At 44.3% G+C, this 22080-nt stretch overlaps 1 protein-coding gene across 1 annotated transcript; it reads left to right on the top strand.

Moving 5' to 3' along the window:
* Nucleotides 1-338: 338 nt before the first annotated feature.
* On the top strand, nt 339-15815 carry LOC119393654 (deoxyuridine 5'-triphosphate nucleotidohydrolase). Its single transcript, XM_037660762.2, has 6 exons — nt 339-620; nt 1571-1707; nt 3921-3995; nt 7692-7762; nt 14461-14552; nt 15613-15815. The coding sequence occupies exons 1-5, from the start codon at nt 346-348 to the stop codon at nt 14518-14520; spliced, it is 618 nt and encodes a 205-aa protein (XP_037516690.1). The 5' UTR covers nt 339-345; the 3' UTR covers nt 14521-14552; nt 15613-15815.
* The last annotated feature ends 6265 nt before the right edge of the window (nt 15816-22080 follow it).

The raw sequence follows: 22080 nt of genomic DNA, 5'->3' as shown, positions 1-22080 counted from the left end.
TGAGTGTATTTTTGTGCACATCGTTCGCCAGTCATCGTGCTCCCGGTATGCTCCCGGTGCACGAATGAAAGCAAAGAAATGTATGGCTGCATGGTTTAAACCCACGATAATATTGCAAGCTCGTTTTTTTTTTCTATGGTCATTCACACTTGCACTGCCGCTGTGTCGGCTCTACCGCCTGAATACAAGAAGCGTTGATTTGCTGTGGAAGGGAACTATAATGGCGCGTTTAATAAAAAATTCTGACAAAATGGTGCTCGAATGCTTTTTACCAGTTACAGCCATTACAGCTGTCGAAGCACCATCGGCATCAGACCCGTAATTTGGCGGGAAAAGCTTCACAGTATGCAATTTACCCGCGCCTTTGCTCAGTGCAGGTGGTGCAGGCGAATCCAGATACGTTGCTGCGGTGTTGAACACATTTTCCCGGCCTACTGTGAGAGCCTCAAGCTTGGGCGCCACCAAACCGGTGCTTTGTTAAAGCGGTCGATTCAGTGCGGAAGCAACGCATATTTCGCGATGCCTGAGAAATGCCCGACGCTGAAGTTCGTCAAGCTTACAGAGCATGCTCGTGCGCCGACGAGAGGCTCGACCGCTGCTGCCGGCTTCGATTTGTACAGGTGACTGACTCAGGGCTTCACCAACTCCTCCCATAGCTACCTTCCGGGTCTTTAACAACACAATTAACTGTGTTTGTATAGCGGTGTGTGTTGCGGCAGAATGCCAAACCTGCTTGGTTGGCAGCAGCTTCACGCTGCGATTTAGCGCAGCTCTTGTTCTACGCTGGAATACTGATAACCGCTATCAGCCCTTGCACGTCCGCTAATGTCTCTCGATGGCACTTGATGGTAACATGCAAACAAAGGGTTCCTTTTTATCGGATCCATTTCTGATTTTCTCGATTCTTCCTTCCTAGATCGCCGATTATTGTGCCCAATCCGTTTTCTTAACAAGCAATGATCGTTCGATCATAGATTGTAAACCTCTGCGTGAGAAACGCATAAACCGAAAGCGAATTTCAACCAACGATTTTCACAATATGCTGGCTTCAACAACTTCAAATATGCCCCTGCAGACAGACGCAAATAACAGAACTTGTTGCCTGGCTCGTTGGTGCAGGTTACGGAAGAAATGAAGCGCCAATTTGACGAACACAAGATGTGTTTGTCCGTGTCACTTGTGTGTTGACTCGCTCAATCGTAGCATGATGACTGGCAGGGGCGTAGCCAGAAATTTTTTTCCGGGGGGGGGGGGGGGGGGTTCAACCATACATTATGTATGTTCGTGCGTGCGTTTGTATGTGTGCGTTTGAAAAATTTCGGGGGGGGGGGGGTTGAACCCCCCCCCCCTTGGCTACGCCCCTGATGACTGGAGTAACTTGTAGTCTTGTCTGAAACAAATCGGGCCCACACCTCATATTTCGAACCATGTTCTAACGGTGTACACGAATACCCATTCCTTTTCACTCTCTGATGACACGATAGAAACATTTTTTGGAGGCTGCAGGGAGTCACCCTTAATTCGTGTAAGTGTCCCAAGTACTCACTAGTGCTTTGGATCGATTTTGCAGTGCATACGATTACCAGGTACCTGCCGGTGGCCGCTGCGTTTGCCTTACTGACCTACAAGTTGCGGTTCCAGAAGGTTGCTATGGGCGTGTCGCACCACGCTCGGGCCTGGCTTCCAAGCATGGAATTGATGTGGGCGGTCAGTTGGTTCCCTCTTTTCTGTTTACTCGTCGACAGTGCTCTCTTGTTTATGGTCATGTCTGATCTAAGCATAACTAACAGTATATCGCAAAAGATGTGTAAGCTGGTTGCGTTACTTTTTTGGCAATGACTGTGCTGAAAGAAAAAGGAGGGGTGCATGTCAGCCCTACAATGCCCCCGCCCGCCACTCAACCCTTTGTTTCTGCCTTCGGTGCCTGTCGGAAAAACAAATAGCCCAGTTGTGCAAACTGCATGATTTATTTTCAGTGAAACAGACTTCAGTGTATATATTTTACTGCAGTTGCAAGGTGGTACACAGCAGGAACTGCTGGCAACAGTATTCCTTAGTGTATGAGCTTCCATGTGTTCGCAAAATAATAAAAGTTACAAGACTAAATTTGATGTTTTGTGATCTAGAGTACACCACCACAGTGCGCCATGAAACAAAGTTCCCATTTTGACACCTAAAATTCGTCAAGTTTCCGTATTTTGGCCGGTCATTGATTATTAAGGAACTAATTACGTTACATTTCAACTGTAAATGAAATTAAGTTTGGCGAATTTCATTGACTTCGCTTGGAAGACTGACCCCTCACACTCTGCAGTTGCTGTTTACTGGAGTGTAGCATCTTTTATGTGCAAGTACAGTAGAACACCGTTTATACGTTCCTCACGTGTATGTTTTTATGTGGATAATGTTTCTGGCATCCAGTCCCAGCAAATGATCTACAGACACCTATGTATTATAATCCCCTTTTCACATGTCGCTCACATGACGTTCCTGCCTGATACGTTATGAACTGTCGTTGCACTGGATGTGCTGAGGAGGTTTGGCTATGTGGACTGCCACAAGGCCATCCCAGTGCTCAAAAAAGGGTCTGGTTCTGGCAGATGCATGAAAGAAATGCTAGACTTTTATCAAGGACTTCTTTAAGCAGAGGTGGAAGTGCTGCGCCATTCTGTGCTAATCTGGCCTGCTGTGCACAAACAGCAATTTCCGCAGATTGACCATTGGAAGTGCAAAGCACCAAATCTCGTCGAGTCTTATCGCGACAATAACTGTATTTTACCTACAACTTCCTGCAACTCATAATACATAAAGCAGCATTTATTTCTGCAAGGCAAATGACAAAATCATTGGTAAACTTAAGTACTATTTTTGGGCACGGTAGAAGGCCTGCGCTTCGGTTCTGTGGCTTCCACATGGCTCTCAACGAAAGTTGTCGCCGAGTATACAAGCCTGTTACCGCCTGCGATTCTTCTTGCAGTGGTGTTCTGTCTTATACACTGCCATAGCATTCTGTGTCAACATTAAAAAAATTCCCTGAAATGTAGTCAGGTTTAGCTATGCAGTGCAGTGCTTATCTCTATTTTCCTCTCAGTTCTCAATGACAGGAGTATAAGCTTTTTAAATTCATTTTTATAGTGTCATTAGGTTTAGAATGAAGGTAACTTTTATTATCTAGTCTTCAGTTGTTCATGTCAGCTACATTCTTTTATTAACATGAACATTCTTCATTTGTCAGGTCTAGTCAATCGTAGCAATCCAAAGCATTGCTTATCCCTTGTTTTCTCCAAGCTATTACTCTTTCAGCTGTCATGTTTTAGTGATAGAATCATACATACATGTATATTATTAATTTGTGGTAAGTTTGGTCGGCTCATCAGTATTGGATGTTTAGTAAAAACTACTGGAATTTGTGTTAACCAGAAATGAAAGATTTCAATTAACGATCATGTTTGACCCTAGAAGTCTGCTCCGAAACTAACTTGCATCGCTCCAAAACACACATTTTCATGCTCTGAAGGTGCTCCAAAACAGCATTATTCCTGCTCCCTGAGCTGCTCCAAAAGGCTGAAGCCTACGTCCACCCCTGTTTAAACCATAAACTGATGAATAAATTCTTCTGAGGTATAGCTGTGTGCAATGCATCCGTTTTATTATTTAGCAGTGCTCTTTCCCGATTTTAATTGCATGTTTGTGCTGTATGTTTCCTGGCTACTGCACTGTATTTTGCGATCCTGTAAAATATGCATTAGTGGGGTTCTAATGCATTTTATTTACTGCAGGACCATTGTGCACATTCTAGCATAATCCCCATTGCATGTTAAGATTCCAAGGAAGTCCTAATGTTGCAATGGTCAGGAAGCATACCTGATATTGTAGAACATGTGTTAATTGATTGGATGTATTTGTTGGCTTTGGCGCAGCTGGCGTAGTGGATGCAGACTACCGGGGCAATCTTGGCGTGCTGCTTTTCAACTTTGGCAGTACCGACTTCACAGGTAAGCAAACAGGCTGTTGATAGCCGTATTAATGGGAGACTACCGTGGAACACTAATCGAATGGTTCAAGGCTGATAAATTATCCTTTGAGAACTCTGTTGTCCTTAATTTTGCCATCATAGGTCTTTTAATAGAAGAGGAAATGAAGTCAGAAGGCCAAAATTATGTTCTCTAATTTCACACCAAAACTCAAGCGCCGGAGCTTCAGTGCAATGTCTGAACTTCAGTCGTTCTTTCCTTCTTTTTTACCTCATATTTCGGCCACTTTGGCTGTATAAAAATTTCCCGAAAATTTCCACGTTATGTCTCTGGCTCCTAAAGAACACGGTGTCATTAATTCTTAACAATAAAGGATTATGTAGGCCTGGGCAGATGTGGTCTAAATCTGTGACATTGCAGCGATTACGTGAAGGAATTTCAATGCAGCGATGTCACCTGTGTTTTCTCTTGGGGCATCTTTTGAGATGGTGCAATCCTCTTGGCAATGAAAATCATTGCTGAGCCCATTTAGCTTTTTTGTCAAAGCACTTGTGCTTGAAAGTAGCTTTAACACATGTGTCAATGCCTAAGCCTTGCAACTGGCTGTAGGAAGGTCACTATGTATTAAGTAATGTGTGTTCATTGTTAAAGGGGCCCTGCAACACCTTTCTTAGTTATATTGGAATAGTCTCATTATTGACGTATGACTCTTCACGAGTCATATGCCGCAAAAATTTTTCGAATCCGTCAAGTCTAAGTGGTGTTACCAAATTATAGAGATCACGTTCCGCAGCTTTCTCCCTCAACTCAACGCCGCGAGCGCGCGGAAAGCTAGGCAGCGAGTCGAGGGAGGCAGCGCAGGGGAGCGAGGCTCCGCCCAAGAGCGCCGGCGGAGTTTTTTTTCTTCATTTTTTTCTCTCTGACATCTGGGCGCAACCACGTGGTCTGTGCCGCCACTTCCGGTCGGCTTGCGTCGTTCTCGTCGAGCGGAGCCGATCGCACTGTGTATCGCGCGTGCTTGAAAACTGCGCGTCGGTTTGGTAATGTTGGGTGTGCACCTCGAACGCCGTAGCGTTTTCTTCGCTCTGCCAACCGTGGAAGCAAACCTTCGCGCTCGTTTGGAACGAATGACAGCTGAGATCGGTTTCGGCCCATACTCCGATACACCGCCTCGTAAGACGGCACTGGCAGACGACCCCGAAGCGCCGCCATTACCGGACGCCAGCATTGTTATCGGAGACACGCTGCGCCCGTGCCTCGGTCGGTCGTGAGAACGTGCCGACGATGCAGTTCTCAGCTGACGAGGCAACACTCGAACGGCTGCCACTCTCAACGGCAACCGGCGATGGTCAAAAGCAGAGAAATATTCACGTTTTCGGCACTGCGCATGGCGAAGAAAACGGAACCACGCAACTATGAGCAGACGAGCTGTCGGTGAGACCGGAAGTGCTAATATTAATGTTTGTTCGGTGTTTTTAACGCGATAACAGAATTTAAACATACATATTATCTACTTATTGAACTCAAAATGTAATAATGAGGGTGTTATCGTGATTATAACATCAGCCAATGGTGGAACTGCCGACAATCGTGTCATATTTTGTGGACTAATACAGTCAAATCTCGTTACAACGAACACCACATTAACGAACATTTCAAATTAACGAACTTTTAAGAAATCCCATGCCGACTGCTTATAGTTTCAATGTAAAAATATTTCACTACTACGAACTTCAGAATAACGAACATTTCAGAATAACGATCGTTATTTAATTCCCGTGTAATCTTAACAACACCTCAGTACTACGAACTTATATCCCGAAATGCGAGGATTCTTAGATTTCAGTGTATCGGTCATGGCAGTCGGAGCTGTAAGGTAGCAGACGACGCAGCGCGAAGAGCGGACGCCCTCCTGCTAAAACCTGAGATGGCACGGGAGGAGAAAGACGCGGGCGGGGAACTTTTTTTTTTTTTCCCTTCGTTGCGGAGGCGACAACGCATCAGGTTTTGTAAAGACCCAACCGCACGCATAGCACGCGACTTTCGAGCGAAGGCGACTGCGACAAACGGGCTCCGTCGCGCTGCTCGATTGAAAACGATTGCGCGCACGCAGGCAAATTACAAAAAAGAATTACAGAGTAGACGAATGACATGCCAAATTTATTACTGTCTTGTTTGAGATAAAGATGCCATAAAAGCGTTTCGGGACTTCCTTTTTTCGCAATCTTATGTTTAACCGCGGCAGTAGTATCTGCTGTGATCCCATGGGGCGCCCGGAAGCGTACGCTGCCTACGCTACGTCGCACTTTTTTGTAAACAGCGTTATGTCGGGGTTAGTCCACGAGGCGCATCTTGACAACGTTTCCTCTTGCTGTCATAGAACGTTTAAGAAAAGCCGCAGCGCCTCACATCGTTGCTTCGCAGGGAGAAGGGCTACCTCACACGACGACGATGTTGACATTGCAGCAAGCTACCACCAATGCAGCAAGCTACCACCGAAACATCAAAACGAACCGTCGATCATAAATAACGACAAAATACGGCCGCTGCCTCGCTCTCCGCGTGAGATGGGGCTGTAAATAAGGTAGTCTATAACTTGCATTCCTTGAAGTACGCGCCGATTGGAAGCATCACGAGCAAATTGCAACCGAAGCAAGGGTCAGAGATGCTGCCATGTTGTTGGATATCGCTCACTTCCGGGCGACAAGCGATGTTTTCTGGCTTTCCAGAAACCTGGGATGCTATCGCGGAACGATTCGATTTCAGATTCCAATGCCTTTCGTGCTTTTCGCGCTTGGCTAGTGGTCAGAACGACGGTCCGTCCGCGTTATCAGCGCGATCAGCCAGCCGTGTGGAATCGGAAATAGCATCGTTTCGCGATTGCACCCCTGCGACAAGCGACGGCGATGGATGGCCCTCCGCGACAGCAAATCCTGTCGGCCGTAGCTCGAAACTCGCGTGCATGCAGTTGGGCCTTAAAGGATTGCAGCGATGACATGGACGACGATGTCACGGTAGCACCCGAAGATCGCGACGAGTCCGTGTCGGCCACAGATGCGTTGGACTACTTGAGGAAACTCCGCATATTCATAGAAAAAAGCGGAACAGCGACCGAAGCGGCGGATAAAAATGCGGACGGTCTAGAATCGTTCGTGACGCAGAGTTTGTGCTGCACCCGTCAAAAAAACGATCACGGACTATTTCAAATAAACGTGCCTTGTCTGACGTTCACGTGTGCATTGTTGTGAGAAACGAGTTCAAGGACGTACCGTTGCAAAGGTAGGACGTTTGCGTTACTGAAATTCTATTGTTATGGTAAATTTTTGGGCTTTCACTATAACGACCTTTCAGAATAACGGACATTTTTCCGCGGTCCCCTGAAGTTCGTTATACCGAGATTTCACTGTACATCATTTGTCGAGAGAAGAGGGAGCGATTTTCAGCTGACTTTGAGAATTTATTGTAAATTCCAGGCCGTGCGCATCGCTGTAATATTTGGCTCGCATGTCTCGGGAGCCTTGACTACCGATCGGCAGCGCTTTTTGAGCATGCTTGAAAAGTGTTGCAGGGCCCCTTTAAGGCAAAGTTGGTGTAACGTCTTACTTGCAACCATGAGCAGACATTTTGAATTGTTGCTTTCTCTCGCAATTATGCCAGATGGCCACTGGACAATGAAAGATGTTTTGGTTTGGCATGGTTTTCTCTCTCTTTTTGTAGTGTCCCGAGGGGATCGCATTGCGCAATTCATTTGCGAGCGCATCACATACCCTGAGCTTGTCGAGTGCAAGGTGAGTTGACTTTCTGTATCCTTAGCTGTGAAAAGGGCGGGGGAGGGGAGTGGGGGGTATTCTCACATCTCCAGCAGTGGCCAGCACAGTGACCAATCCTACGTATAGAAATGCAAGAAGTTGTGTAGAAAAGTATTATTAATGTGTATGTTTCCTGAATTCTCAGTGGAACCTCTTATGATATACGTCACCAGATGTGCACCCTTGCGAGTAGGAGCAACAGGTTTTTTCTTGGTGGTATAAGTAAGTTTTTGTCATGGTGTTGTGTAGCATAGGGTAATTTTGCCAGTAGCATGCTACATGCGCTTTCTTGCAACCCTATCTGCAGGGGTGGAAATGCTGCGCCATCCTGCTCCAAAACGTATTAGTATTGCGCATAAACTGCTCCCAAGGAGTGCTGCCGAGTGTGAGGCAATAATGAGACGTTCAGTGCCAGTCGCATTGTACAGGTAGCAGGAGAGATGCATTCATTCAGCTGTTATCGATGACGTGTTACATAAAGCAAAGATAAACTGAGCGGTTACCGAAATAAGCCGGCGACTGCATGCACCTGGCGCAACCGTGGCAATGTGAGAAACACTGGGTGCAAGTGCTTATGTGCACGACTGAATCTGGCTGCTCTCCGATGCGAAAGGAAGGAGGCGCGCAAGTGTGGATTGCCATTTCTATGCTTCTGTGTATCAAGTGTGCTTGTTAAAGCGTATACGTGACGAGCCAGAATTACTGTCTTTAGTCGATGGCTGCAGATGTTTCGTTGGAGAATGAAACAGAAATATGGAATGTCATGGATTGATAAGACGAATGAGGTAACACGAAAACAGGACCACTGGTAAAAATTGTGCCCGGCGTCATCTTGTACTCTCGTGCCTAAAGTACCGTACTTTCGCGTGGTAACCGGCACCACTAATTGACAAAACTTAGCAGTGAAATTGGGGTGTGGGTAGCGCCAGAATATTGCCCCGAAATGCAGCTTCACTGCACCGCGTGCTGCGCCGTGATACATGCATTATCAGCTGTCATTGAAATGGTTCCGGCTCGTCAAAAGAAGAAATAAGTTCTACTCTTCAGTTGAACCACTTTGTTCTCTCTTATCACTAGTGCACTTGCGGATGTGCACTGTTGAAGAGGGTGAGATAACAAGTGCCGCCCAGGCTCAAGTGAGAGGGGAGCTTTTGGCTTTTGACAACCTGTACATATCTGCAAGTAAATCAGCTCGGTAGGTGTGGATTGCCCTTCACAAAATGTTTTTCTTTTGTTGCTGCGTTCCCCATTCCGTCAGCTTGGCTCGGAGTTCTGTATGTGGTGTGATGCATGGCCCCATGCATGCTTAGCACGTGTGCACTTAAGTGATCTTGGGCACGACGTTCGACACCTTCCAAGTTATGCATGTGTATTCAGCCTAATGCAGGTTTTCAATCAACTACTTAAAATTTCTTCTTCGCTTGCAGACCACAATTTTTATTGTCACTCTCTCTTTTAGAGCAGTGCACCAAATTTCTCTCAGTTGTTTCTCAAGTCGGTTATAGTGCTTCAATAGCGTGATTTGTTTTTCATTTGTCTGAAGTCTAGTCAGGTGTAGCCATTCAAAACCTTCTTTTCTGCTTCTGGGCAACCTTTCAGTTGAAAGTCGGCACTTGTGTTGTCTAATTCTGGTCTCCTGTGTCTGTGTCTGCACACTCACCCTCTTTTGTGATGAATACTTACCAACTCGCTCAACTACTTAAATCATGGCTTATCTCTAGTTTTATTTTAGTTCTGTCAGCTGTGATGTTTCAGTAATGCTGTTTTTTTTTTAAGTAGGTGTGATCAGTTTAGCATTGAACTTTAAGTAAAAGTAAAAATTTTTGCTTATTTTCAGTCTTCTCAGTGTTGTTGCTCATGTTAATTATCATGTTTTGTAAACGCTAACATATATTTTTCATTTTTTTCTGAAGTCTAGTCACATTTAGCTATTCAAAGCATCGCTTATCTCTAGTTTTCTGTTGTATTGCTCTGTCAGCTGTGATGTTTTAATGATGGGAACATATATATTTTTTTAAATTTGTCAAAAGTTTGGTCAGTTCAGTAAAAGTTGAGTAAAACCACATGAACTTTTTTTTTTACCAAAAATTTAAACAATTGCAATTAGCAATGATGTTTGACTGACGAAATCTGTTTTTTATTGCTGCAATGCTGCTCCAATAGGCTCAAGCCCACTTCCACCTCTGTTTCTGGCACGTTCGGTGTAAACCATTTCTGGCTGGTTGGTTTATGGGGTTTCATGTCCTCAAGCAGCTAAGGCTATAACAGATGCTGTAGTGGAGGGCTCTGGATGGTTTCGGCCACCGGGTGTTCTTTAATGTGCACTGAAATTGCACACCTACAAGGGCCTCTAGCATTTCACCTCCATTTCAAATGCAGCCGGTGTTGAAATCGCAGCTTTCGGATCAGCTGCCAAGCACTGTAACTGCAGCGGGTGGTGTGAGGTTCCTTTTATGGACACGTAAACTGCTACACCGTTCCCCGTCCATCTCCCACCAGTTCAGTTTTATTGCTAAGGATCCTATTGCTTCTGCTCTTGGTTGAGCGGATGATAATTCAGTAGCGAACCGGTGCTCTTGCTTCGCACCGCACTGATCTTTTCCACTTGCCATCACCACGCTGAAAGATTTACTGCGGCATCTTGCCATGCTGCATGATACTGCTGAGAATGAACTTCAGCTATACTGTTGGTAGTTGTTTGCTGTCCACGGCATGAAGCTACTTCCAGAGGTTGTGCAGAGCTTGTCAAATTGTCTTTCTTGTTGCCTGGCCACCACAAAGGAACACCAACTATGTATATTTAGCAGAGTTGTTATACGCTAGTTTCCAGGGGATCGCTGTGCATGTAAACAAAACAAACCCCACCGCCACCTAGGGAGAAGTGGTATTTTGAAGCATTCAAATGGAAAAACTCGCATCTCCTATGGAGTGGCGTAAGAAACTAGCACATTAGAAAACAATGAATAAGTGAATAAAACAAAAGAAATTAGCGCAACTTGTGCTAAGTTGTGCAAGGCTGGGTCACCGCAGAGCTGGTGGCCACCTAGCTGGTCCTGGCTTAGCTAGGCTTTTGTCCTCTCACCAGTCTCATTCCCAGCCCTTGCTGTGCTATACTTATGCTATGCTATACTTGCTCTCTTTTTTCTTTCTCTATTTCTTTCTTCCCTTTCTCTATTTCTTGCTTGCTTTCTATCTCCTCTCTCTTTCTTTCTTTGATCCTCTTTTTGTCTTTCTTCCCTTTCTCTCTATTTCCCTCTTTCTATGCCATGCTTTCCTCTCCTCCCTCCTCACCTCAATTACCCTTTCCACACCCTTTATACTGTGCAAGGTTAGTATAGGGAGGGTATGCACGTTCGAGTCTCACTTAACCAAGAATTTCTCTTTTCTTTCTCTGCCTCTCACCCATCAGAGTTATTGCATCCGATGCCAAACAAATTAGTGCACGTATTCTGGTAGCGAAGCAGAAGAGGACGAAGAGAGTGCATGCCAGTTCATGATGATGATAATTTTCTATCTGACACACTGCAAACGTCAAACATAACCGCTGTGCTGTAATAAATTTTCTTGGAGGGGCTCAGTTTGAACCTAGGCCCCCATGCTATGAAAGCAAGGGTCTTACGCACTGGGCTAGTCACACATGCTTGCATAAAGTAAATATACTTAAATGATTTGAATGGGTTGTACCGGCAGTGCAAGACAAATGTAAACAGAGAACACTTTCTATGAAGGCTTCTTTCTCTTTCGTGGTGGTGGAATAAAAGCCCTCTGCAGTATAACATATAAATCCAACATGGTTAATTTTTAAGCAACACAAAAATTGCTCCTTTGCAAAAATTTGATACCAAACGTGTTTTGCCATGCGCCTTTTAGGAGGCTGCTCAAACTGCTTAAAGGCCAACTCCGGCGATTTTTTGGCCATGTCAAAGTAATGGTGCTTTTATGTTCCTGAGACGCTCCTGTTACGGGCCCGATAGCAGAAATACTCGGCAAATTGGAGAATAATTTTAAATGAGCAAAAAAGCGCAACACCGAAACCGAAACCCAACCAAGTGTACTGTCTACGTATGACGTAGACATTGTTAAGAACGAACTGGAAGTCGTGCAAGGCATGCCGGTCACGCCGGCGCGGAGTATGAAAACTGTGACAGTCGGGACGACCAGCGAAGCGCCAGCCAAACCAACGCTGTCTGTCGCCTTGTGCACAGCAGACGCTCGCTGTAGCAGCCGAAGCGCCGAAGTTAGCGGTGTCCTCGGCTGCGTCACTTCCGCCGCCTTCCCAATACTGACTTCACAGGCGCAACGTTGCCAATAATTGTGGGAAGCCAGGAGGGTGTTTGCAGACAATCTTTAAAATTCATTTGCAAACAATCTGCGCATGTCTCAAGCCTGTAATTTGGCATAAATGACGGAAACGTGCAAAGGAACGTACCCAGCGAATTTCATTGAGATCCATCGACCTCGAAAAATCGCTGGAGTTGGCCTTTAAGGGGCCATGACACTCGGTTTTTGCTCATAATTTGTGTTATGTGGGTTAAATCTTGAGTTTTCACAAACAAGCTGGTGAAATTACAGCGCATTTGGTCGTGCACTTACACTCAAACCTCGATATAACGAATTATCAGTTATAACGAAGTAAGTTAATAGATACAGTCTTGTCATAGATACAGTGTTCAAAATAAACGTTTGTAATGAATTTTCTGATATAATAAAGTTATCTTCGTGGCAGATGTGATTTTGTTGTAATGAGGTTTGAATGTAATTGAAATGTATGTTTTTTAAACACGCAAGCGGCCCGAGAGTCGGGCAACACTTGTGCGCTTGCGAACTGTGCCGTAACAAGCTGCTTGCTTTGCAAGCGTCTGTATTCCAGCCAACAGTTATGTTTCGCACTCAGCTGCGCGTACAATGGAGCTGTTCCAGCATTATTCAGCTTGACATTGAAATTGAACGATTTGCAGTGGCTGAAACTTTGGTAGAAGACGACGGCTCCGCTTCGTGCAGCACATGAAATCACACACATCATGGCAAAATGGCGGTAGCCAGCAGTGGGCGGGGTTTATAGCAACTTCTAGGGCTCAATTAGCAGTGAAATTTTCTTTTACAGTCCATTTTTCATATACGTACAGGCACAATAGACCCTCTACTTCTATTTTGCACTGAAAACTGCAATTTCTTGGGCGACTGCATCATGGCCCGTGTCAAGAAAAATGCTAGGGCTGCCCAAAAACAGCTCTCTTAGGAATGCTGCAACCTACCATAAAACTATACGTGCGCATCTGTTAGACACTTCCCAAAGGAAATTTTGTGCCTGTCAGCTCTGCTGGTGAAATGACACAAAGTTTTACAGCGAAAGCTGTTATGAGATCATTTCACCGGCCGTTTTTGGTGCCGTAGTTGTCCGCCGCCGCCGCCGGTGTCCGTAACCAGTATCGCTCGAAATAAGAAAAAAAGCTAAATAAGAAAAAAATTCCAGGATGGAACGAGGTTCGAAGCTGGGCCCTCTGCGTGGGAGCCCAGTATTCAACCTCTGAGCCATGCCGGTGCTTGAAACTGCTTTGCAAAAAGGTCCTATACAGGCTTCATGTCGGGAAGGAACCACATTAGCATATGCAATATAGCGTGGTAAAAGAGTAGAATAAGCACCAAGCGTCGCACAACGCGAATTCTGTAACCAGGCGTCACACAATGCGAATTGCGCAGCGAGTAGGTTGTTGAATGCTTCCAACCCATTACAAAGAGCTCTGCCATAATTCTTCATCGTCATCATGCACAGCATCAACAAAGTGCGCATAATGCCTTACATGCGTTTAGCAGGTACCACGGCTGTCTGTAGAATGACGAAAAATGGCACAGTGCCTACTGCTCTACTTCTAAAAAATTACAATGACTTGTACGTAGTGGGTTACTCGCAAGTGCACTTCTGTTGGTTGCCAAGGAAGCCCATAAGGCTCCCATGATCCATTTCCTCAGGGTCTCAATAAAGCCAATTCTCTCTCTCTCTACGTTTCTCCGGTTAAAGTGTGTTATAAAGCGTGGTGGGACAGTTAAATAACGACCGGGCGTCACACAATATGCATTACGTAACTAGTGGGTCGTTTAAAGCTTCCAACCCATTACAAAGGGCGCAACCATAATTATTCATCGTCATCAACCACCGCATCAACAAACTGCACATAATAGCTTACATATGGTACCTCGCTTCTCCGCAGAACAACGAATAATGTCGTGCTGGCTGCTTCCCAACTTCCCAAAAATTACGCTTTGTGGCGTAGTGGGTACGTTGCTAATGTACCTGTCAGGGACGTAGCCGGGGGGTGGGTTGGGGGGTTCAAACCCCCCCCCCCCGAAATTTTTCAGTTTTGCTTGCGTATATATACACGCGCACATACAAACGCACGCATGAACATACATAAAGTATGGTTGAACCCCCCCCCCCGAAAAAATTTCTGGCTACGGCCCTGGTACCTGTATTAGTAGCCACAGGAGAGTTTATAACGGGCTCTAGAAATGCCGCTCTTCCAGCTTTCGCTGTGACTGTGCTGCGCTTTCCGCGCAGGCCTGGCGTTTTTTTTTCTTTTTGTTTCATATGTTTTTTATTTTCTTTTTTTCTATCTTGCTGCATTCAAATGCAACGCCATATCAAAATTGTTGCACATTATTTTGCTTATTTCTTCCAGAGCCTGGACGAGACTGAGCGAGGAGAAGGTGGCTTTGGCTCAACGGGCCTGCGAGGCTGATTTTTCGAAAATCATTGAGGCACCAAAGAATGGTAGTACCTCTTTGGAGCATACAAGCAGAAACAAGGTTTTGAGGGAAAGCCATACGTTGCATTTGCAGGCGGCAAGCTTGTTGCAACGTGAGCAATTGTAGTTGAGCTACACTACCCCTTCCACACACTTTCTCATGAACCAAGGAGCACTTTATTATAAACTGGTGCATGGGTAGCGATAGTCGTTCGATTTCTAAAGAAATAGAAAGATACCATGGTGTGTGCCAACATGTTGCCTAACACTGGATCTTTCATTGTGCACGGCCTAGTAGTGCCATCTTTCGAAGAGCACGCGAACCATCAGCCTCAGAGGAGTTCAAGGTACGGAGAAAAAAAGGTGTTCATCAATTGATGTTCTTCTCTACAGAGAGAAAAACTAGTAGAGCTAATTTAGGAAGCAGTAGTCTTGGGCATTGGTTATTGAATAAAGTGTTAAACTGTGGCATCACCACTATCAAAAACTTTATTTCTCAGTTGCTGAGAAAAGGGCAAGAATAAAGAATTATTTGTGGCAAATTTCCCTGCCAGGTGTTGTCGTAGTGTGCCAAGAATATGACGGTGCGAGGCAGAAGCATGCATAGTTACAAATGTGCATTACATATTGTTTTAAGAGCAGATTGCCAACATTCAATATAAGTTTGGTACATTTTGAAGGATTTAATTAATGTTCTGGTGCATGTTTCATTTTTGTTAGTTTTATATGATACTTTCTGTCTGATTACATCTTTTTTTTTTTTTTCTCCCAACTTTAGCTCAGTATAGGCATATTTTTTTGATGACTTAAAGTGGTCCAGAAATATGCCAGTTGACATCCTATAAAATGGTTAGAATTAAATAAAAGCTCTACACAATGTACTTTTTTTTTTTGCAGACTTTTGCTTGGAACGTATATAGAAGGTTTAACATTTGCTGTCCATAGCCATCTATAATCCCAATTTGTTTAATGCACTTACATATGAAATACATTGCGATGTATAGAGACTTGATGGCTGTGTTCATACTGTACCTTTTTAAGAGATCACACATCATATTTATTGAACCAACGCTTATTTCTCTGCAGATTTGGCTGTGCACTGCTGCGGCTGTTTCAAGGAATCTCCTCGACTAAGTGTTCCCGAATGGTATTTGTGACCATTCGATTCAGCATTTGATGATGCCTCTAGAAATCAAGCAGTATTTCTTGTTGCATTTGGAAAGCTAGGAAGAATACCACGCCGTCCAGTGCTGTGTGATAAAATAAATGAATGTTGTACAAATTGTGTTGAGCTTGGCCATTGCGAGAAAGTGATTCTCACTGGCGTGGGGCCTTTTCAATTTAAAGGGGCCCTGCAACACTTTTCCAAGTAGCCATAGAATGGCTTCATTAAAGGAGCCTATTTCCTCACGAATCGACCACCGCAAAAGTTTTTAGAATCCGTCCAGTACAAGCGGAGTAACAAAGATTTTTGCACACTGTAATTGCTCTCTCTCTTCTCTCATCCTGACGGAAGCGCTGGAAGCTAAGCAGGAAGGGGTGGCACGGGGGAAGGTACATCACGTGCGCCTCGTGACCTTGAGCACTTTTTCTTTTTTTTTTTCTGAACGCGCGACATACTTTCAGTGCGATCGCACGTGCGGGCAAGTGATGGCCTACCGCGGCGGCCGCACTAACTACTGAGTGCACCATGTTCAAATCAGCCAGTGGCAATGACGCCGCAAGCATCATTTTTGTCAAGAGAGGAAGTGCTTTTTAGCTGACTGAGAATTTATTGTAAATCCCAGGCTGTACTGCACTATAAGGTTTGGCTTGTGTGTTCTCGGGAGCCTCGACTACCAATCTGCAGTGTTTTCTGACCATGCTGAAAAAGTGTTGCAGGGCCCCTTTAAGGTTTATATATGGACAGATCTTGAAGTGCACCGGCACGCAGATGAAAGGACTAGAAAAGCAAACAGGACAACACTTCAACTGGAAAAGTTTCATTGAAGACGATACGTATGGGTGGGTGTGTCTTCTTTTTTGTCCATGTTGTTTTGTAGCTCAGTCGTTCTGAAGTATGGAGTCTTGAAAGCTATACTGCTTTCAAAGAGATCCAAGACATACCATCGACATTACGACTTCCATCAATGGTGCACGAGACCAATGGAAAACCCACCCTTACTTTTCGGTGGCTATTGCAATACACAGCTCGATGTTTATTGCCCATTCTGCTCAGACAAGGTGTTTGCACAGACCCGCTTAGCAAGAATGCCAACGCATATACGCAGTGTTCTGCCACAAAGCCAATTGGCCAGATGAAGATGGTGCTTCCACTTGGGTCTCATTTTTGCAGCTCAATGCTGTGTGCATCGTGCCTCAGGAAATCCCATGATAGACTGTTGTTAAAGAGAACTTCAAGAAAACAGAAAATGCATTCCCAATTAAAAGGGGTTCCAATTACCGAGAAGGACGTGCAGAGATGCAGCATTATAGAACATATGCCCTCTCACCATTGCTTGGTACTTAAATGTAAAGCAAGTGCAACTGCTAGTTTGTCCTGTGGTACGAGGCACAGCCGACGGCTATTCAATGGAGTAGGCCGCTTGTTTGCTTTCCAGGATGTGCTGGTGATGTATTAAAACTGCCCGTACTGCTCAGATTGGTGTCCGTATAACATGCAGTTCATGGAAGTCTTCTACACAGCCCAGGAGAGGTGGCTTTATGAATAAAAGACGAGTGTAGCAGTAATGCATTTTAGACTGGCCCTCATACTTTGGGAAAAATACTCTCGAGCTCACTTATGTGGTTCCATTTAGACAGCGGTGAGAACTTTCTCAAATGAAAGATTTCTTTGCATTAGCCAAATACACCGCCACCGAACTAAAGACCGTTCTACTGAAGTGCATCTCTGTTAACAGAGATTCTACAGTACTCCATCTCTTGTCAGCCAAGCCATGTCCTCATGTCAACATCATGATCCTGAACACATTTCAAGCATCCATATGATTGCTGTAAAATGACTGGCCATGCGATATGCAACATTATACCGGCTGTCCCAGCCAACTTTGACCAAGATTTAAAATAAAAACTATGCGCTCTAGGAAAGTTCTACCCGTTGTTTTTAGGGGTAGTCGTGTGTACACACAACCTGAAAATTTTCATGACTGAGTGCTAATTAACTAATTAGCCGTAATTAGCCAACTGTTTTGTTCTTGCTCAAATCAGTAAAATATTAACCTTATGTTGTATGTCGCCTCAAATATCGCAAGAATCACACATTTATTTTTTGCTGTAATCTGCCTGGTTGCTTTTTCCTCAAGGAAAAACAAAAGCGCGCGAAACATCAAATATGGAATAGACACGCACTTGCGCGCCGCTACTCCAGCACTTCCAAGCGTTCTTTGGCTGATACACAGCCGCGTTCGTTCATCACCGCATTGTACACGGCTTCACGCTAGATGATAGACGCTTCAGCAGTGTTTTGATGCACGTCTATCAAATAGCGTGAAGCCCTGTACAATGAGCGAACATAGCCGTGTATCAGTATCAATCAAAGAATGCTAATTGATTAATTAATTAGCGCTTAGTCAAGAAAAAAATACAGGTTGTATGTACACACGTCTACTACTAATATACAACAGGTAGAACTTCCCTAGAGCGCATGGTTTCTAGGGGCGAAGCTCCTTAAGACCTAGCCTTGTCCGCCGTCCTTCACGGTACACGAACCAGAAACTGAAAAAAGAAAAGAATATCTGCGAAAAAAAATAAATACATGAGAGGGCGCATCGAAAAATAAAAATGCATGAGAGGGTGCTCTGAAAACCGAACAAAAATCAAAACTGAATAAAAATAAAATAAGACATATGTCAAAAAAAAAAAAAAAATACACGAGAGCGCGCTGCAGTGCACGGCCTCTCAGAACGGAGAGCACGCTGCAATAAAACTATCTAACGGAGCCGTCGTCATGACAGTATACGTGGTTTCGAATCTCTCCCGAGGCAACGTAGAAAAGTACATCGATCTAGCAATGAGCGATTATGAAACAAAGTACACGAATGCCTTCGTGCTAGTCGGTGACTTTAACGTTGACATCACCGACGACTGGCTTGAGCAGTATATGACGTCTCGATACGCTCTGCAATCCATTTCGTATGACTAAACAGCCAGCAACCATCAGGGGGCCGTGCATGGACCTTATCTTTGCCAACTTCAGGTTAGATCCGATCGAAGAACCATTGGCTCTAGATTTCACGGTTCATAAAGCGGTGTAAAGGAAAATGGGATCCAGAACTGAACACGACATACGAATTATGACCAATAAAATGTGTATACTCTACATCCATATTGTCACTCATTTACATGATGATGAGTGGGCAATGTCACGGGAGATTTACGGTTACCAAACAATCCGAGCTTCGCCCCACTCTTGATTATTCGCCTCGTGGATATGCGTGGATTTAAAAAAAAGATCTTGGTCCAAGTTAGCTGGGAGAGCCAGTACATGAATTCAGCATATCAAAAAAACAGAGTGCAAGTTTTCTTGAATATGTATGTGTAAAGAAAGAATGGTCCCACACGAGTCCATAGCTCAGTCACTTTAGTGAGAAAGTTGGCAAAGAACCTTAAGCAGCAGGGGGAGGTTCAATCTCCTGTGCATTGACGCCTGTTGACCAAGCAATAGAACGGGTAAGCATTCAGGTACGTAAACTCTTGGAAGTGGTGGCCGCTGTGAACCCCATCATATTTGTGATCTTAATCTACAAGCAAGACGTACACAAAATAAAGGAGCTACCTCACAAGGCATCTTGTGTCACAAGTTCCAACGTCGACTACAGTGCCGACTTTCAGCAAAAGCATTTTTCTTTTTGCATGTGTAGAGATATATTTTGGACCAGAAAATGCCCCTGGGCTCCACACTGAATAGGTAACAGGGATGGCTCGTCTTGAAAGACTGGCAGCAGCCCTTTTCAAGACCGCGTCCTACAGGGGCCCATGTTCCAGATTTTTCTTTTACAACTCTGGAACTACTAGAATGGGTTGTCAGACAATTTATACTGACCAGAGTTTTAGAGCAGTGACGAACAGCAGCATGTACTTCATAACCAATTCAATTAAGGAACTCTGCTTAATGACTACTCTGCATGTTAAGATGAGTAATGGGCGACTATGCAAAGGGAGAAAGTGCGAACTGGCTTTGTTCAACATATGCCTTGGCAGGATTATCCATATAGCCGGGTCTGCCTGCTATGTGTCACACGAAAGCATTTGGATGTTAGAATGTTTAGATGTGTTCACGTAATTGGCAAGGGGAACCGCATATCAATGCCGAATTGAAGTCTGCCAGTTCTGAAAGCAAAACCTTTTGCCAGAAACATTGTACCTTGCACTAGTTGCAAAGAAATACTTCAGATACTCAGTATTTGTTGTAACTGGTACTAGACAGGCTTAAAACTACAAGCTCTTAGTGATTTAAACATAAGCAGGATGTAAATAATACCCATGCACTCGTATTTAGGTGCATGCTAGGAGGGGAGTTCGATTCGGAGCTTTTTATTAAATCTACTCCAGCGGTCATAATGTTGGTTTGGGATGTTAAACACAATGAACCTGTAACCTCACCTCTTCAACTAATTTTAGACCAACTTGCCACCGAAAAAAATGCAAGATATATTTGTCTGTGCATCAAGTTGCTTGTAACAAGAGAAACTGCAAAACAACTGCATGTACAGTAGCATGTGCATTTTAAATTGTGGAGCGAAAGGGCTGCACTTCGAGAGCTAGTGCAGAAAAACGAAGTCAAAACAAGGCAACTTGCAAAGTTGTACAGCGAGAAAATTCACCCAGGCAACCTCCGCAGGCTTTTACTGTGCATAAAGATGATCCAAATGTGTACAAAAAGTTTTAATACTGGGGAGACTCCAGACTATTATCAGCACTACAGCAAGTGCAAAAAAAAAAAAAGTTTCGCTTTTATGTAAAATTCCTTTCACAGTACAAGTGCTAGATAGTGAGACAGTGATTGAGCCTTTCCTTGGCAACCAGCTGGGCAAAGCCTGAGTTACAAATGCTTTAGCCTTTTACGGACAAGTGTAGCCTACAAGCAAAAAGACTGCATAATTCTGAAGAACATGAGCACAGAACAGGCTCTTTGTGGGTGTTCTTAGCTTGCATCAATGTAGAAACATTGATTTGCAGCAAATGTGCATGATCAATCAAATGCCATAATGCATTGTAGAAATGTAGGAAGCACATAGGCCTGTTTGTGTGAGCTTGCTAAATGTACACTCTTGCATTTCATTTAAGTGTAGACACTGCCAATGTAGTCGGTAGACTAAGACAAATGCTAGAAAAGACCGGTACCAGCGTCTTTGGAAGCAGCCATGGTAGTAGGTCTACAAATAGTGGAACAGTGTCAGGCAAAGCTTTATGTGAAACAATTGATGCCACATCTCTTACGTCCAGAGTTCTGGAACATCACCTGCCGTGGGCCCGGCGAAACTTTTAAATTGTTTCGACAAACTTGAAAGGACATTTATTTTCACTTTCTTAGACCTCAAGTGCCACGCTTGGATTGTTTTTAAATGCCACTGAGCCGCCTAATACCATGCGTGCAAGTCATGCGATCAGCAGCAGCAGCATCGTTACAGAGTCCCTACGCTCCATGCGCATCTGCCGCTGCCGATACAAAGACAAAATGCGTCCGCTGCCAGGAGCAAACATTCAAAGAATGAATGTTTTTAATAAATACACACATTTAAATAAACCTGAACAAAAAAAAAACAAACATTTACAACAGGGTGCTAAGTTCAAGCGACAACTTCTTCAAAGTCAGCTTGGCAAAGTCATTACACGAGTCCATAATTAATGACTCGCGAATTGCACATACTTGCTTTGCCAGTAAGGCATTATGTAGTAAAGGTTGAAAAATTGGCAAAGTTTTTCTTTTAAGATATTCCTAGTGTGACCGCCTGCCGAGCGTAATACAATGTACGTCGTTCATCACCTGAAACATGAACGTACTCTTCAGGCAGGCACATTAAAGGACTTCAGTTAAAAAAATGGGTGCTTTGCTTGAATAGAAAAAGACGCAGGCAAGAGTGTCTAAATACACAAAAACACACAGCAGGCAGTCACTTAACAAAAATGGGACAGTGCACAGGGTTCCCACTTAGCCAACAATTTTTTCCTTTCGTAGTAATGGGCAAGCAGTAATGCAATACATGGAATATCGAGCGAATGAATCAAAATCTTTGCACTTTTGTTACACTGAATTTTGTTGCAACCCTGCCACAAATGCAGAGCAAAAGGCTGCATCACGTGGGAGTCTCGGCAAAGTGGCATGTGCAAATCCCATCAGCGAAATCCCTGATAACCACTAACACAGACTTCTTGGCAAGTTCCTAGATCCAGTTCACACGTACACACACATACACACCCTTACGGTGACTACAGCCTCTGCCAGATGGCCGCACACAAGAACTAGATTAGAAGCCAAGGAGTTTGAACAGCTCAGCAAACACCTCTGCACGTGCGAGTTGGGAACAACTGAGAGAAGCGTGAATGTGGAATGAT

The sequence above is a fragment of the Rhipicephalus sanguineus genome, chromosome 5 (genome assembly GCF_013339695.2).
Source record: "Rhipicephalus sanguineus isolate Rsan-2018 chromosome 5, BIME_Rsan_1.4, whole genome shotgun sequence".
Lineage (NCBI taxonomy): Eukaryota > Metazoa > Arthropoda > Arachnida > Ixodida > Ixodidae > Rhipicephalus > Rhipicephalus sanguineus.
The sequence above is the reverse complement of the archived record's forward strand: the minus strand, read 5'-3'. Positions and strand labels throughout refer to the sequence as shown.